The 17829-nt window shown below is 41.5% G+C and overlaps 1 protein-coding gene and 1 long non-coding RNA gene across 4 annotated transcripts; one reads left to right on the plus strand and one right to left on the minus strand.

The window, feature by feature from the left end:
- Positions 1-2514: 2514 nt before the first annotated feature.
- Positions 2515-5349, plus strand: LOC117344460. The gene is made up of 4 exons (XM_033907206.1): positions 2515-2644; positions 3846-3914; positions 4537-4638; positions 5114-5349. The coding sequence occupies exons 1-4, from the start codon at positions 2594-2596 to the stop codon at positions 5258-5260; spliced, it is 369 nt and encodes a 122-aa protein (XP_033763097.1). The 5' UTR covers positions 2515-2593; the 3' UTR covers positions 5261-5349.
- LOC117344462 lies at positions 5329-8469 on the minus strand. Of its 3 annotated transcripts, none has more exons than XR_004536194.1 (3): positions 8451-8469; positions 8120-8186; positions 5329-5725 (listed from the first exon to the last, which is right to left on the minus strand). It is a non-coding gene; the product is annotated as an uncharacterized LOC117344462 (long non-coding RNA). The 3 variants fall into 3 exon arrangements; XR_004536193.1 differs by lacking the exon at positions 8451-8469 and adding an exon at positions 8289-8417; XR_004536192.1 differs by lacking the exon at positions 8451-8469 and having other exon boundaries at positions 8120-8438.
- Positions 8470-17829: the final 9360 nt, after the last annotated feature.

A 17829-nucleotide genomic window follows, 5' to 3' on the forward strand; every position in this document is an offset into this window, starting at 1 on the left:
ATGGTCCCGGCTATGTTGTTTTCCTATTGGTCCCAAGATGCAATATGCAGAACTACAGACCAAGGGGAACTTACAAAAATGTTTGAGAAAGATCCCTTAAGTACTTTCTGAAAAATAGCGATAACAAAATTCAATTGTCAAAATCCAAGATGGCTGCCTTTCGGCCATGTTGTTTTCCGATTGGTCTCAAAATGAATATGCATAACAAGGCACCAAGGGGAACATACATATGAAATTTGAGAAAGATCCCTTCAGTACTTTCTGAGAAATAGCGATAACAAACTTCAATTGTCAAAATCCAAGATGGCTGCCTGTCGGCCATGTTGTTTTCCGATTGGTCTCAAAATGAACATGCATAACAAGGCACCAAGGGGAACATACATATGAAATTTGAGAAAGATCCCTTCAGTACTTTCTGAGAAATAGCGATAACAAACTTCAATGTCAAAATCAAAGATGGCTGCCTGTCGGCCATGTTGTTTCGATTGGTCTCAAAATGAATATGCATAACAAGGCACCAAGGGGAACATACATATGAAATTTGAGAAAGATCCCATTAGTACTTTCTAAGAAATAGCGATAACAACTTCAATTGTCAAAATTCACGATGGCTGCCTGTCGGCCATGTTGTTTTCCGATTGGTCTCAAAATGAATATGCATACAAGGCACCAAGGGGAACCTACATATGAAATTTGAGAAAGATCCCTTCTGTACTTTCTGAGAAATAGCGATAACAATAATTGTTTACGGACGGACGGAGGACGTAGGGACGGACAGACAACCTGATTCCAGTATTCCCCCCTAACTTCTTTGCGGGGGTATAATTAAACGGAGTGTAATGATAAATGAATATGAAGAATGGGGGCTAAAAATAAGAGATATTGAAACACATGTAGAAATGCTAAGAGTCACATGGGTAAGAGACTGTTTGATACAACACAAAAATATTCTAACTGGACCGTAATACCTAAACTTTATTTTGATAAATTTGGTAAGGACCTGATGCTTTTTAGGATGAGAATACAATCATTAAGGAAAATAGATAATATAAAAAAAATCCCTTCCTTTTACAGAAATGTCCTGGAGTCGAGGATAAAATTTAATGTCGGGGAGAGAACAAATAAACCCAAACACATTCAAAATGAAATAATATGGGGAAATACTCGCATTACCTGTGGTGGTAAATCAGTCAAATGTTATTCTTCGAATACTGTAGATGTGTCGAATTACCCTTTGCGGTCCGTACATTCTAAATTATCCCTAAACTTCCTTGTTTGTGTCGAACATTTTGTTTGTCAACAGGCATTTGCCAAAAAATATACAGCATGACATTTCAAATCTAACCGATAAAAGTCCACCAATAGTAGGTGTCTTCCGCTCCCTATTGATGGCAAATACGTTTCCAGGCTAACCCAACACACATACATACGTATTTATCGTTGTCATGTTAATATCTAAATCTATTGTATGGGTATTATTGAATCCAAACAGCAGATATATTCATATTTATAGAATGTTTGAGAAATAGAAAAAACACTTTATTTGTACTAACCAAGCTTGTGTGTTTACATCACGTATTCGCTTTTATTTGTTATTGATTTGCAAATAAAACAAATATACAACTGGTAATTATGCCACTGCGTGTATTTTTGGGAGAGGATTTTATTTTTTCAATTGTATCTGTATATTATTTTGAAAAATACTTCATTACAGCGGGTTTCCGGCTGATAATTCCCAAATGAAAGAAATCTACTTATACACTGTTGTCAATTGAATGAAATCATCGTGATTGGCTTCATTGTGTGTCGACGCCTTAAATCTGAATTGTTTGAATAAATGATGCATGGTCACGCATGTGCGTGTGTATTCATGTGTGTGACATGACAAGAGCTAATCAGGCGACGTTTGTATTTTCCTTAATTATGTGCCAAAAAAATGTTTTATTCATTAAAAAACTGGCTCTAAAAAAAAAAAAAAAAGATTTGCTGTATGTCACTTAGAACCAAATAATAAGATATGTTGTGTGTCACTTTGGACTAAAGATTAAGATATGTTGTGTGTCACTTTGGACTAAAGATTAAGATATGTTGTGTGTCACTTTGGACTTAAGATTAAGATATGTTGCGTGTTACCTTGGACTAAAGATTAAGATATGTTGTGTGTCACTTTGGACTCAAGAATAAGGTGAACATTTCGAGACGGCACTTTTTGTTATCTCAGTCATTCAGGTTACGGAAGACCAACTGAATTTTTTTGGTCCAAGATAAAATTCAATTCGGGTTATAAACTGTCTGTCTTTTTGTCCCAGTTCACAAGTACTAATATTACATTGTCAGTAACGTGAATAAAAGATAAGACGTTAACAGCTGCCTGTGCATGCCTGTAATAAAAACTACATGTACTTTTCAATATGTACCGGAAACGCACGAATCCATGATTGCCGGAAATGGCCGATTACTGGAGTCCAAGTGGATTTAAGAGTAACCGGAAAAGCCCCGAGGATGTTTACGAGTGAGAACACACCTAAGATAACATTAACCGAGTGTCCTACCATCGTTTAAAGGACCTGCTGATATTCATCTACCAAACATCATGTTGAGAGTGTGTTATATTGTGGTGTTTCTTACCCTGGCTGTCGTTCAGGTATTATGAAAATTATATATCTTATCCAACATCAAGAGACTGTTAATTCCACAACGAAAGTTATAAATATCTCAAACGACATAAACTAATGTAGAGATACAGAAATGTAGGCCTGAAAATACTTTGATAATTTTATAATTTCGAATGTTAGGTAATTTGAGAAATATGCATAGGTTAATAATTATAGTGCTATTATACTGAAATGACACATCGAGACATGTTAGCATACTCCCCACCCACTTAGTCGAATTATACTGAGAAATAATGTACAGTATTGATATACATACAGCATTTATATAGCGCACTATCTAATTTGAAAAATTACTCTAATGCGCTTCACCTTACATAATAAACAATAACAAGTATCTGATCATTAACAAATCTTTGTCGATAACTCTTAAAAGCACACTTTCTAACGCACTGAAGTGGGTACCAGACGGCATATTCCTTCCTAGGTTCCCGACTGGTAGGTTAATGAACGGTGCACATCAGAATTAGATATAAAACTAGAAAATGTCTGTAAGACATGAATACCCCCACTACCACTTTACATCCCGAAACACAGTTTGGTGAGGATCGTGTTCCTGAGATTAGCTAGTTACAATGCATCTGGTCGGGACGGGATGGGACGGGACGGGGACGGGGACGGGGACGGGGACGGGACGGGGACGGGGACGGGACGGGACGGGGACGGGACGGGGACGGGGACGGGACGGGACGGGACGGGACGGGGACAGGGACAGGGACGGGACGGGCACGGGACGGGACGGGACGGGACGGGGACAGGACGGGGACGGGACGGGACGGGGACGGGGACAGGGACGGGGACAGGGACGGGATATATCAACAAGGATTTTTTTATATAAAGAGCTGCAACTTCGTGTGTCGCCAGCGCATATGTGCTCTCTTGATCCAATCCTCTTGGTACCGCGAAGCACCATTCGCTGGGACTGTCATACAAAGTGAAGCAACATCTATTTCAAGTTCTACAGGCCTGTAAAGGGACACCATGTAATACAATAGTAATATTGTCTTATTCTGCAGAGACCTAAAAAAATCGGTAGTGTCCAAGCTTTAACTAGGATGTTTATCTCCGATAATATATAGAGGAGAAACAAACAAAAATCCGTATTCTGTAGGGACCTCTCCAAAACCATCTTAAAACAATTCTAACATATACTCCTATATGAATGTTATCCAGGCACAGCATAACGGCCATCACCACAACACTGAACACGGAACCGTGTCCTTTGTCTACGACCCAGTATCGGTTAGTAAACATGAACGATGAAATACACAGGCGTTTTCGTATTAACCTATGTGGCTTTTGACTAGATGATCCTATTTTGAGGCATTTGGAAATATCCTTGTGTGATATGAAGTCAGACGATCATGATATAGTATACCTAGTGGTTCTATACCTACCTAGTGGTTCGCATTTTGAAATGTGAGTTGAATTTGACCTAGATTTGTGTGTTGAATTTGACCTAGATTTGTGTGTTGAATCAATTTGACCTAGAATTGCGTGACGATTGCCGTCGATGAATAAGAAGACGCTCACACTTTTGGAACACCTGGTCAATCTTCTGTAAACAAAGCAGAGTAGGACCAGACGTTTCGGAAAATTAATCGTCATCTGCTTCATCGACGACAGCCGCCATAAAAATCTAGATTGATTTCAAGCTACGTTACATCCTCAAAATGAACTAGGGTTGTGATAGCTACCGGTATGTCCGTAAGTATATTGTTTCCCAATAAGATCCCCAACAAAGTTCAGAAATTTTCTTTATAATTACAAATTATAGAATGTTGCGGTCGCTGCTCTCGGAATACGTTTCCCGCTTCAGTGTTTGAGTTGATATGTAATTTACATACATAGTCCATTGCTACAGCACTACCTGGTTGCGCGAACACATTCTACGTGTTACTTCATGGCGCTGGATAACCATCAAGTACATCAAATCCATCAAGTGAACGGTCTAGATCAGCTGGAGGTAAGTTTATAAATTACCCATTAGGCGCCTATATACATCAACACTTCAGGGACAACTTTATGTTGTTCTATTTACTCTTTATTTACTCATTAAATGATAGTATTCTTTTACTGAAGCGACACAATTTTACTACATTAGAGACGATAGCGCCATCAACAGAATGCCGTTTGAAGTATTACATCCATATTCTGATAACTATAAGTGATGCTTTACACCATTTTATACAGGAGAGTAATGTTCAATGTGTATTAGAGTTCGTTAAGTACTGTTCTAAATTGTATGGTATTATAGTATTTACCGTGGGGTAAGGATATAATGCTATGGCACTTTGGAATTGTGATGTGATGTATACGATGCTTTGTCGCCGACAGCGAATAAACCATTCTTCAAATAACAATGTAGAAAATGGCTCACATGGTAACGAAATATATTTAAAAGTAAGAAAATTAGATAAAAACCTTATCTTATTCTTCAGTTGCAAATGATGGCTTCTATCAATGGACAAGAAGAGGAACTGAGCACATCTGTTCAGGCTCAGCTATACAGCATTGTGGAGCATAGGTGTAACCACCACACGCTATACCTCACTAACGCTGGGGCGACCACAACTCCATCCCATTAGGATGTTCACGGTTCGACATGTCAAATGTTGTTATTAAAACCAGGTCAACTGACAAATAAATACTTGTACAAATGTGTCGGTCATTTATTCAAAACGTTTTCACATTTTTTGTTTTTCCTTAGAATGCACGATACTACCACGTTGTTGCCTTCGTAGTGTTTAACACTACGTCAACTTCTTTAATAAATGTTTTGATATCACCTAAAACAACATAATAATCAGTTTGTGAGTCATACCTGGACCATAGTTGTTTGTATATATGTCTCAATGATAAACTTTATATTCACTGGATAGTTTCTCTTGTATCGCTGCCGTCATGGCTGTGTTTGAAATTCCAATAAAATGATGTATAAATGATGTTTTATTTGGCTCATTCGTCATGTTGTCATCAACAGTGCCGCTAAACGTTCGTTTATTGGTCGAAACAGAATATCTGGTCGTCCAGGACCACACAGCCTTCCCCAACTGAAAAATAAAACAATATAAATTCTTACGAATTATTGTAGGTAAAGAAAATATAACGTTTTTCTAACACTTAATTTTGCCATAGTCAGAAACCCAAGATATTCTGCTCTTGTCTTCCGAGCCCCGTCAATATCCAAGATGGCATCGTCCAGTCTCTAACGACAAGAGCAGGGTCTAATGAATTGTCTGTTGTTTCCCTATTGGTGGACCTTTAGTTCCGAGATTTGTCGTTACCCCATTGATGGACTTATAGTTTCGAGGTTTGTCGTTATCTGGTGGAGGAATTTGAGGCCTGAATTTTGGGGAGGGGGGGGGGGGGGGGGGGGGGGGGGGGGGGATGCAATAACCCCATCATTTAATTAATTTGTTAGCTTTCTATATTCGGTTAAGTTATGTGTATACTCTGAACAGTGTCACTGTTCATAGTGAATCGTACGTTAAAGCAGGTTACGGCACACCTGTGGATTTAAGAGTTTTATTAACTTGGTCACGATTATAACTTGAAATTAGAGGTCATTTCACAAAGGAATATAATTAAAGTTGAAGTCCATCAACAGTATCTACCATCTGTAATATTATCACAAAATAAACTCGCGAATTAGGCTCAACCTTATCAAGTTTAATCGCGAATTAGGGTTTACCTTGTATATTCTAAAACACGACAGAATTTCTAATAAAATAATAATTCCTCTGGTCCCGTGGATATCGTTAAAACTTGTGTACAATCCATTAACCCAGCTGATCAATTACTCATCGTTTATCATTAACCCATCTGATAAATTACTCATCGTTTATCATTAACCCATCTGATAAATTACTCATCGTTTATCATTAACCCATCTGATAAATTACTCATCGTTTGTATATCATTAACCCATCTGATAAATTACTCATCGTTTATCATTAACCCATCTGATAAATTACTCATCGTTTATCATTAACCCATCTGATAAATTACTCATCGTTTATCATTAACCCATCTGATAAATTACTCATCGTTTATCATTAACCCATCTGATAAATTACTCATCGTTTATATATCATTAACCCATCTGATAAATTACTCATCGTTTGTATATCATTAACCCATCTGATAAATTACTCATCGTTTGTATATCATTAACCTATCTGATGAATTACTCATCGTTTGTATATCATTAACCCATCTGATCAATTACTCATCGTTTATCATTAACCCATCTGATCAATTACTCATCGTTTATCATTAACCCATCTGATCAATTACTCATCGTTTGTATATCATTAACCCATCTGATGAATTACTCATCGTTTATCATTAACCCATCTGATGAATTACTCATCGTTTGTATATCATTAACCCATCTGATAAATTACTCATCGTTTGTATATCATTAACCCATCTGATAAATTACTCATCGTTTATCATTAACCCATCTGATCAATTACTCATCGTTTGTATATCATTAACCTATCTGATAAATTACTCATCGTTTGTATATCATTAACCCATCTGATGAATTACTCATCGTTTGTATATCATTAACCCATCTGATGAATTACTCATCGTTTGTATATCATTAACCCATCTGATGAATTACTCATCGTTTGTATATCATTAACCCATCTGGTAAATTACTCATCGTTTGTATATCATTAACCCATCTGATGAATTAATTACTCATCGTTTGTATATCATTAACCCATCTGATGAATTACTCATCGTTTGTATATCATTAACCCATCTGATAAATTACTCATCGTTTGTATATCATTAACCCATCTGATAAATTACTCATCGTTTGTATATCATTAACCCATCTGATCAATTACTCATCGTTTGTATATCATTAACCCATCTGATCAATTACTCATCGTTTATCATTAACCCATCTGATAAATTACTCATCGTTTGTTTATCATTAACCCATCTGATAAATTATTCATCGTTTGTATATCATTAACCTATCTGACGATTCATCATTTATTTATGTCATTAACCCCTCAGAGTTCCATCGTTTATTTAAAACATTAGCCCATTCGATAAATAATTCATCGTTTATTTATATAATTAACCCACCCGATAAATGATTCATCGTTTATTTATGTCATTAACATATTCGATAAATGAGTCATCGTATGTTTATGTCATTAACATATTCGAGAAATGAGTCATCGTACAAGAATGTATATCTACATGTCATTAACATATTCGATAAATGAGTCATCGTATATCTATGTCATTAACATATTCGATAAATCATTTACTGTTTATTTATATCATTAACTCATCCGATAAATCATTTACTGTTTATTTATGTCATTTACCCATCCGATAAATTATTCATCGTTTATTTATATCATTTACCCATCCGATAAATCATTTACTGTTTATTTATACGATGACCAACTTACCTGAAACAGGTGGCACCCAGACACCGTAGGATCCATCTTCCTCGCTCAATACTTGTGACATAGCGAACTGCAACATCAGATAAACCAGCAGGCATGAATATAAGAAATATGTTTGACAGTCCATACTGGTCTGGGATAAAAAGTGACAAGAAAGGTCTTTTGAACGCACCTTATTTATACATCACCCTGTTAACATTTACACATGAATGGAGCTATTTTTATATCCTGACATATTTCAACTTGTATTTTGTGACGGCAATTTCGTTTTATCCCGTGGTTTTACTAGATCGGGGTTATTCTGACAGCACGGGTCATACACATACATACATACCGGATGTCACGACAGATTGACCGCGCACCTACTACAAAGTCATGACCTGATGATCACTTCCGGTTAGAGTTACGATTGTCGGAAGGAAATTACACTGTACTATTAATTATATGGACCGTGTATAGATGTTATTGTAGAATGCATACCTTTAAACTTATTACATCAAAGATTTTGTACTGTTTAGACCTGAATTATTAATTTGTCTTGACATCCATTTCACTTCCGATAGTTCTAAACCAAAATTAAACCGTACTTTTAGTAAATTAGTATGATTTTAGACGACTTTGTATCCATTGTGAGACACAAGTTCAATTATTAAATGGTTGATACTGGCTATAAACAGTACAGTTTTCACCTACGTTTCCTGTACAAGAACCAAGGTGTTCCGGTATAAAGAGTCCCCAACCTAGTAGTGGAATAAGACCAAGGTGTTCCGGTATAAAGAGTCCCCAACCTAGTAGGAGAAGAAGACCAAGGTGTTCCGGTATAAAGAGTCCCCAACCTAGTAGGAGAATAAGACCAAGGTGTTCCGGTATAAAGAGTCCCCAACCTAGTAGGAGAAGAAGACCAAGGTGTTCCGGTATAAAGAGTCCCCAACCTAGTAGGGGAATAAGACCAAGGTGTTCCGGTATAAAGAGTCCCCGACCTAGTAGGGGAATACGACCGAGGTGTTCCGGTATAAAGAGTCCCCAACCTAGTAGGAGAATAAGACCAAGGTGTTCCGGTATAAAGAGTCCCCGACCTAGTAGGAGAAGAAGACCAAGGTGTTCCGGTATAAAGAGTCCCCGACCTAGTAGGAGAAGAAAACCAAGGTGTTCCGGTATAAAGAGTCCCCAACCTAGTAGGAGAATAAGACCAAGGTGTTCCGGTATAAAGAGTCCCCGACCTAGGAGAGGAATAAGACCAAGATGTTCCGGTATAAAGAGTCCCCGACCTAGTAGGGGAATAAGACCAAGGTGTTCCGGTATAAAGAGTCCCCGACCTAGTAGGAGAATAAGACCAAGGTGTTCCGGTATAAAGAGTCCCCGACCTAGTAGGAGAAGAAGACCAAGGTGTTCCGGTATAAAGAGTCCCCGACCTAGTAGGGGAATACGACCGAGGTGTTCCGGTATAAAGAGTCCCCAACCTAGGAGAGGAATAAGACCAAGGTTTTCCGGTATATAGAGTCCCCAACCTAGTAGGGGAATAAGACCAAGGTGTTCCGGTATAAAGAGTCCCCAACCTAGTAGGAGAATAAGACCAAGGTGTTCCGGTATAAAGAGTCCCCGACCTAGTAGGAGAATAAGACCAAGGTGTTCCGGTATAAAGAGTCCCCGACCTAGTAGGGGAATACGACCGAGGTGTTCCGGTATAAAGAGTCCCCAACCTAGTAGGAGAATAAGACCGAGGTGTTCCGGTATAAAGAGTCCCCAACCTAGTAGGAGAATAAGACCGAGGTGTTCCGGTATAAAGAGTCCCCAACCTAGTAGGAGAATAAGACCAAGGTGTTCCGGTATAAAGAGTCCCCGACCTAGTAGGAGAAGAAGACCAAGGTGTTCCGGTATAAAGAGTCCCCGACCTAGTAGGAGAATAAGACCGAGGTGTTCCGGTATAAAGAGTCCCCGACCTAGTAGGAGAATAAGACCAAGGTGTTCCGGTATAAAGAGTCCCCGACCTAGTAGGAGAAGAAGACCAAGGTGTTCCGGTATAAAGAGTCCCCGACCTAGTAGGAGAATAAGACCAAGGTGTTCCGGTATAAAGAGTCCCCGACCTAGTAGGAGAAGAAGACCAAGATGTTCCGGTATAAAGAGTCCCCGACCTAGTAGGGGAATACGACCGAGGTGTTCCGGTATAAAGAGTCCCCAACCTAGGAGAGGAATAAGACCAAGGTTTTCCGGTATAAAGAGTCCCCAACCTAGTAGGGGAATAAGACCAAGGTGTTCCGGTATAAAGAGTCCCCAACCTAGTAGGAGAATAAGACCAAGGTGTTCCGGTATAAAGAGTCCCCAACCTAGTAGGAGAATAAGACCAAGGTGTTCCGGTATAAAGAGTCCCCAACCTAGTAGGAGAATAAGACCAAGATGGTCCGGTATAAAGAGTCCCCGACCTAGTAGGAGAAGAAGACCAAGATGTTCCGGTATAAAGAGTCCCCAACCTAGTAGGAGAATAAGACCAAGGTGTTCCGGTATAAAGAGTCCCTAACAGTAGGAGGAGAAGACCAAGGTGTTCCGGTATAAAGAGTCCCCAACCTAGGAGAGGAATAAGACCGAGGTGTTCCGGTATAAAGAGTCCCCGACCTAGGAGAGGAATAAGACCGAGGTGTTCCGGTATAAAGAGTCCCCGACCTAGTAGAGGAATAAGACCAAGGTGTTCCGGTATAAAGAGTCCCCGACCTAGTAGGAGAATAAGACCAAGGTGTTCCGGTATAAAGAGTCCCCAACCTAGTAGGAGAATAAGACCAAGGTGTTCCGGTATAAAGAGTCCCCAACCTAGTAGGAGAAGAAGACCAAGGTGTTCCGGTATAAAGAGTCCCCGACCTAGTAGATGAATAAGACCGAGGTGTTCCGGTATAAAGAGTCCCCGACCTAGTAGAGGAATAAGACCAAGGTGTTCCGGTATAAAGAGTCCCCGACCTAGTAGGAGAATAAGACCAAGGTGTTCCGGTATAAAGAGTCCCCAACCTAGTAGGAGAATAAGACCAAGGTGTTCCGGTATAAAGAGTCCCCAACCTAGTAGGAGAATAAGACCAAGGTGTTCCGGTATAAAGAGTCCCCAACCTAGGAGAGGAATAAGACCAAGGTGTTCCGGTATAAAGAGTCCCCAACCTAGTAGATGAATAAGACCGAGGTGTTCCGGTATAAAGAGTCCCCGACCTAGTAGATGAATAAGACCAAGGTGTTCCGGTATAAAGAGTCCCCAACCTAGTAGATGAATAAGACCGAGGTGTTCCGGTATAAAGAGTCCCCAACCTAGTAGGAGAATAAGACCAAGGTGTTCCGGTATAAAGAGTCCCCAACCTAGGAGAGGAATAAGACCAAGGTGTTCCGGTATAAAGAGTCCCCGACCTAGTAGGGGAATAAGACCAAGGTGTTCCGATATAAAGAGTCCCCAACCTAGGAGAGGAATAAGACCGAGGTGTTCCGGTATAAAGAGTCCCCGACCTAGGAGAGGAATAAGACCGAGGTGTTCCGGTATAAAGAGTCCCCGACCTAGGAGAGGAATAAGACCAAGGTGTTCCGGTATAAAGAGTCCCCGACCTAGGAGAGGAATAAGACCAAGGTGTTCCGGTATAAAGAGTCCCCAACCTAGGAGAGGAATAAGACCGAGGTGTTCCGGTATAAAGAGTCCCCGACCTAGGAGAGGAATAAGACCGAGGTGTTCCGGTATAAAGAGTCCCCGACCTAGTAGATGAATAAGACCGAGGTGTTCCGGTATAAAGAGTCCCCAACCTAGTAGGAGAATAAGACCAAGGTGTTCCGGTATAAAGAGTCCCCAACCTAGGAGAGGAATAAGACCAAGGTGTTCCGGTATAAAGAGTCCCCAACCTAGTAGATGAATAAGACCGAGGTGTTCCGGTATAAAGAGTCCCCGACCTAGTAGATGAATAAGACCAAGGTGTTCCGGTATAAAGAGTCCCCAACCTAGTAGATGAATAAGACCGAGGTGTTCCGGTATAAAGAGTCCCCGACCTAGTAGGAGAATACGACCAAGGTGTTCCGGTATAAAGAGTCCCCAACCTAGTAGGAGAATAAGACCGAGGTGTTCCGGTATAAAGAGTCCCCAACCTAGTAGGAGAATAAGACCAAGGTGTTCCGGTATAAAGAGTCCCCAACCTAGGAGAGGAATAAGACCAAGGTGTTCCGGTATAAAGAGTCCCCAACCTAGTAGAGGAATAAGACCGAGGTGTTCCGGTATAAAGAGTCCCCAACCTAGTAGAGGAATAAGACCGAGGTGTTCCGGTATAAAGAGTCCCCAACCTAGTAGGAGAATAAGACCAAGGTGTTCCGGTATAAAGAGTCCCCAACCTAGTAGAGGAATAAGACCAAGGTGTTCCGGTATAAAGAGTCCCCAACCTAGTAGGAGAATAAGACCAAGGTGTTCCGGTATAAAGAGTCCCCAACCTAGGAGAGGAATAAGACCGAGGTGTTCCGGTATAAAGAGTCCCCAACCTAGTAGAGGAATAAGACCAAGGTGTTCCGGTATAAAGAGTCCCCAACCTAGTAGAGGAATAAGACCGAGGTGTTCCGGTATAAAGAGTTCCGGACCTAGTAGGAGAATAAGACCAAGGTGTTCCGGTATAAAGAGTCCCCAACCTAGTAGAGGAATAAGACCAAGGTGTTCCGGTATAAAGAGTCCCCAACCTAGTAGGAGAATAATACCAAGGTGTTCCGGTATAAAGAGTCCCTAACAGTAGGAGAATAAGACCAAGGTGTTCCGGTATAAAGAGTTCCTAACAGTAGGAGAATAAGACCAATGTGTTCCGGTATAAAGAGTCCCTAACAGTAGGAGAATAAGACCAAGGTGTTCCGGTATAAAGAGTCCCCGACCTAGTAGGAGAAGAAGACCAAGGTGTTCCGGTATAAAGAGTCCCCGACCTAGTAGGAGAATAAGACCAAAGTGTTCCGGTATAAAGAGTCCCCGACCTAGTAGGAGAAGAAGACCAAGGTGTTCCGGTATAAAGGGTCCCCAACCTAGTAGGAGAATACGACCAAGGTGTTCCGGTATAAAGAGTTCCCGACCTAGTAGGAGAAGAAGACCAAGGTGTTCCGGTATAAAGAGTCCCCAACCTAGTAGGAGAATAAGACCAAGATGTTCCGGTATAAAGAGTCCCCGACCTAGGAGAGGAATAAGACCGAGGTGTTCCGGTATAAAGAGTCCCCGACCTAGTAGGGGAATAAGACCAAGGTGTTCCGGTATAAAGAGTCCCCGACCTAGTAGGAGAATAAGACCAAGGTGTTCCGGTATAAAGAGTCCCCAACCTAGGAGAGGAATAAGACCAAGGTGTTCCGGTATAAAGAGGCCCCAACCTAGAAGAGGAATAAGACCAAGATGTTCCGGTATAAAGAGTCCCCGACCTAGGAGAGGAATAAGACCAAGATGTTCCGGTATAAAGAGTCCCCGACCTAGGAGAGGAATAAGACCAAGATGTTCCGGTATAAAGAGTCCCCGACCTAGGAGAGGAATAAGACCGAGGTGTTCCGGTATAAAGAGTCCCCAACCTAGTAGAGGAATAAGACCAAGGTGTTCCGGTATAAAGAGTCCCCAACCTAGTAGGAGAATAAGACCAAGGTGTTCCGGTATAAAGAGGCCCCAACCTAGTAGGAGAATAAGACCAAGGTGTTCCGGTATAAAGAGTCCCCAACCTAGTAGAAGAATAAGACCGAGGTGTTCCGGTATAAAGAGTCCCCAACCTAGTAGGAGAATAAGACCAAGGTGTTCCGGTATAAAGAGTCCCCGACCTAGTAGGGGAATAAGACCAAGGTGTTCCGGTATAAAGAGTCCCCAACCTAGTAGGAGAATAAGACCGAGGTGTTCCGGTATAAAGAGTCCCCAACCTAGGAGAGGAATAAGACCGAGGTGTTCCGGTATAAAGAGTCCCCGACCTAGTAGAGGAATAAGACCGAGGTGTTCCGGTATAAAGAGTCCCCGACCTAGTAGAGGAATAAGACCAAGGTGTTCCGGTATAAAGAGTCCCTAACAGTAGGAGAAGAAGACCAAGGTGTTCCGGTATAAAGAGTCCCCGACCTAGTAGATGAATAAGACCGAGGTGTTCCGGTATAAAGAGTCCCCAACCTAGTAGGAGAATAAGACCAAGGTGTTCCGGTATAAAGAGTCCCCGACCTAGTAGAGGAATAAGACCAAGGTGTTCCGGTATAAAGAGTCCCCGACCTAGTAGGAGAAGAAGACCAAGGTGTTCCGGTATAAAGAGTCCCCGACCTAGTAGATGAATAAGACCAAGGTGTTCCGGTATAAAGAGGCCCCAACCTAGAAGAGGAATAAGACCAAGATGTTCCGGTATAAAGAGTCCCCGACCTAGGAGAGGAATAAGACCAAGATGTTCCGGTATAAAGAGTCCCCGACCTAGGAGAGGAATAAGACCAAGATGTTCCGGTATAAAGAGTCCCCGACCTAGGAGAGGAATAAGACCAAGGTGTTCCGGTATAAAGAGTCCCCAACCTAGTAGGAGAATAAGACCGAGGTGTTCCGGTATAAAGAGTCCCCAACCTAGTAGGAGAAGAAGACCAAGGTGTTTCGGTATAAAGAGTCCCCGACCTAGGAGAGGAATAAGACCAAGATGTTCCGGTATAAAGAGTCCCCAACCTAGTAGGAGAATAAGACCAAGGTGTTCCGGTATAAAGAGTCCCCAACCTAGGAGAGGAATAAGACCGAGGTGTTCCGGTATAAAGAGTCCCCGACCTAGTAGAGGAATAAGACCAAGGTGTTCCGGTATAAAGAGTCCCCGACCTAGTAGGAGAAGAAGACCAAGGTGTTCCGGTATAAAGAGTCCCCGACCTAGTAGATGAATAAGACCGAGGTGTTCCGGTATAAAGAGTCCCCAACCTAGTAGGAGAATAAGACCAAGGTGTTCCGGTATAAAGAGTCCCCAACCTAGTAGGAGAATAAGACCAAGGTGTTCCGGTATAAAGAGTCCCCAACCTAGTAGGAGAATAAGACCAAGGTGTTCCGGTATAAAGAGTCCCCAACCTAGGAGAGGAATAAGACCAAGGTGTTCCGGTATAAAGAGTCCCCAACCTAGTAGATGAATAAGACCGAGGTGTTCCGGTATAAAGAGTCCCCGACCTAGTAGATGAATAAGACCAAGGTGTTCCGGTATAAAGAGTCCCCAACCTAGTAGATGAATAAGACCGAGGTGTTCCGGTATAAAGAGTCCCCAACCTAGTAGGAGAATAAGACCAAGGTGTTCCGGTATAAAGAGTCCCCAACCTAGGAGAGGAATAAGACCAAGGTGTTCCGGTATAAAGAGTCCCCGACCTAGTAGGGGAATAAGACCAAGGTGTTCCGATATAAAGAGTCCCCAACCTAGGAGAGGAATAAGACCGAGGTGTTCCGGTATAAAGAGTCCTTGACCTAGTAGGAGAATAAGACCAAGGTGTTCCGATATAAAGAGTCCCCGACCTAGGAGAGGAATAAGACCGAGGTGTTCCGGTATAAAGAGTCCCCGACCTAGGAGAGGAATAAGACCAAGGTGTTCCGGTATAAAGAGTCCCCAACCTAGGAGAGGAATAAGACCGAGGTGTTCCGGTATAAAGAGTCCCCGACCTAGTAGGGGAATAAGACCAAGGTGTTCCGGTATAAAGAGGCCCCAACCTAGTAGGAGAATAAGACCGAGGTGTTCCGATATAAAGAGTCCCCAACCTAGTAGGAGAATAAGACCAAGGTGTTCCGGTATAAAGAGTCCCCGACCTAGTAGATGAATAAGACCAAGGTGTTCCGATATAAAGAGTCCCCAACCTAGTAGGAGAATAAGACCGAGGTGTTCCGGTATAAAGAGTCCCCAACCTAGTAGGAGAATAAGACCAAGGTGTTCCGATATAAAGAGTCCCCAACCTAGTAGGAGAATAAGACCGAGGTGTTCCGGTATAAAGAGTCCCCGACCTAGTAGATGAATAAGACCAAGGTGTTCCGGTATAAAGAGGCCCCAACCTAGTAGAGGAATAAGACCGAGGTGTTCCGGTATAAAGAGTCCCCGACCTAGTAGGAGAATAAGACCGAGGTGTTCCGGTATAAAGAGTCCCCGACCTAGTAGATGAATAAGACCGAGGTGTTCCGGTATAAAGAGTCCCCAACCTAGTAGGAGAATAAGACCAAGGTGTTCCGGTATAAAGAGTTCCGGACCTAGTAGGAGAATAAGACCAAGGTGTTCCGGTATAAAGAGTCCCCAACCTAGTAGGAGAATAAGACCGAGGTGTTCCGGTATAAAGAGTCCCCAACCTAGGAGAGGAATAAGACCAAGGTGTTCCGGTATAAAGAGTCCCCAACCTAGTAGATGAATAAGACCGAGGTGTTCCGGTATAAAGAGTCCCCGACCTAGTAGATGAATAAGACCAAGGTGTTCCGGTATAAAGAGTCCCCAACCTAGTAGATGAATAAGACCGAGGTGTTCCGGTATAAAGAGTCCCCAACCTAGTAGGAGAATAAGACCGAGGTGTTCCGGTATAAAGAGTCCCCAACCTAGTAGGAGAATAAGACCAAGGTGTTCCGGTATAAAGAGTCCCCAACCTAGTAGGAGAATAAGACCAAGGTGTTCCGGTATAAAGAGTCCCCAACCTAGTAGGAGAATAAGACCAAAGTGTTCCGGTATAAAGAGTCCCCAACCTAGTAGGAGAATAAGACCGAGGTGTTCCGGTATAAAGAGTCCCCAACCTAGTAGGAGAATAAGACCAAAGTGTTCCGGTATAAAGAGTCCCCGACCTAGTAGGAGAATAAGACCAAGGTGTTCCGGTATAAAGGGCCCCCAAATTTAGATGGTGGTCAATCGTAAAGATTAAAGGGTCAATGACCATAGGTGGTCAGTTTTGATATGTGAACAGTTGGTGTACAAAATATTTGCTGATCACTTCGAATGAACACATCCATCAATTTATTTCATATTCATGTAAACGTTTCATAACATCAGACTAAAAACTTATTTGGAAAGATATTTATCTGACACACGAACATCAATTAAAACCTGTTCTACGCCTGATTAAATATTCGTGGTTCTTAGCCAATATCAAAGGGTAAAATGGCACAAGTTACTGGTACCCTCTCACACTGTAAACGTACTGGTGAACGCTCATATTGTACAGCCGTTATAAAACAATTCAATAATGTATAAACCATTAATTGGCAGGAATTGAAAAGACGACAATAGCGTGTCTATAACTGGCAATATTTTATCATCACCTCGTCAGTTTATCAATGATCGAGCGAAAATATGAAATATTTACATAAATAACCGACGGAAAACAATTGTGCAAAGATATTATCTACATGTTGTCAGGTCATTGACCGAATAGAATCGTTATCAGGAAAATAGAATCCGAGATGCGTCAGTTAATTATTTGATATTCGAGTGAAACATTTGGCAATTACTATCCTTTATGCTTACATGCTATCCCCATTACAACACATGTATACACTATGGTGGCTATTTCTGCCATCGTTTTATTTTAGGTCGCGTTACGGTAACACGACTTGTCGAGATAATTATGTCGACAAGTCATGTTATTAACACGGCAAGTCGTGTTATTATGACGACCGGTCGCGATAATTTATCAAGTTAGGTTATCGCGGATCTCGACCTAAAATGTGCTTTTGCCCAGGTATGCCATCTACTTACGTTATAAATAGACACCCAGCCGTTACGGAACGTCTCGGGCTTTACACGCGTATACAT

This window comes from Pecten maximus, chromosome 16 (genome assembly GCF_902652985.1).
Source record: "Pecten maximus chromosome 16, xPecMax1.1, whole genome shotgun sequence".
Lineage (NCBI taxonomy): Eukaryota > Metazoa > Mollusca > Bivalvia > Pectinida > Pectinidae > Pecten > Pecten maximus.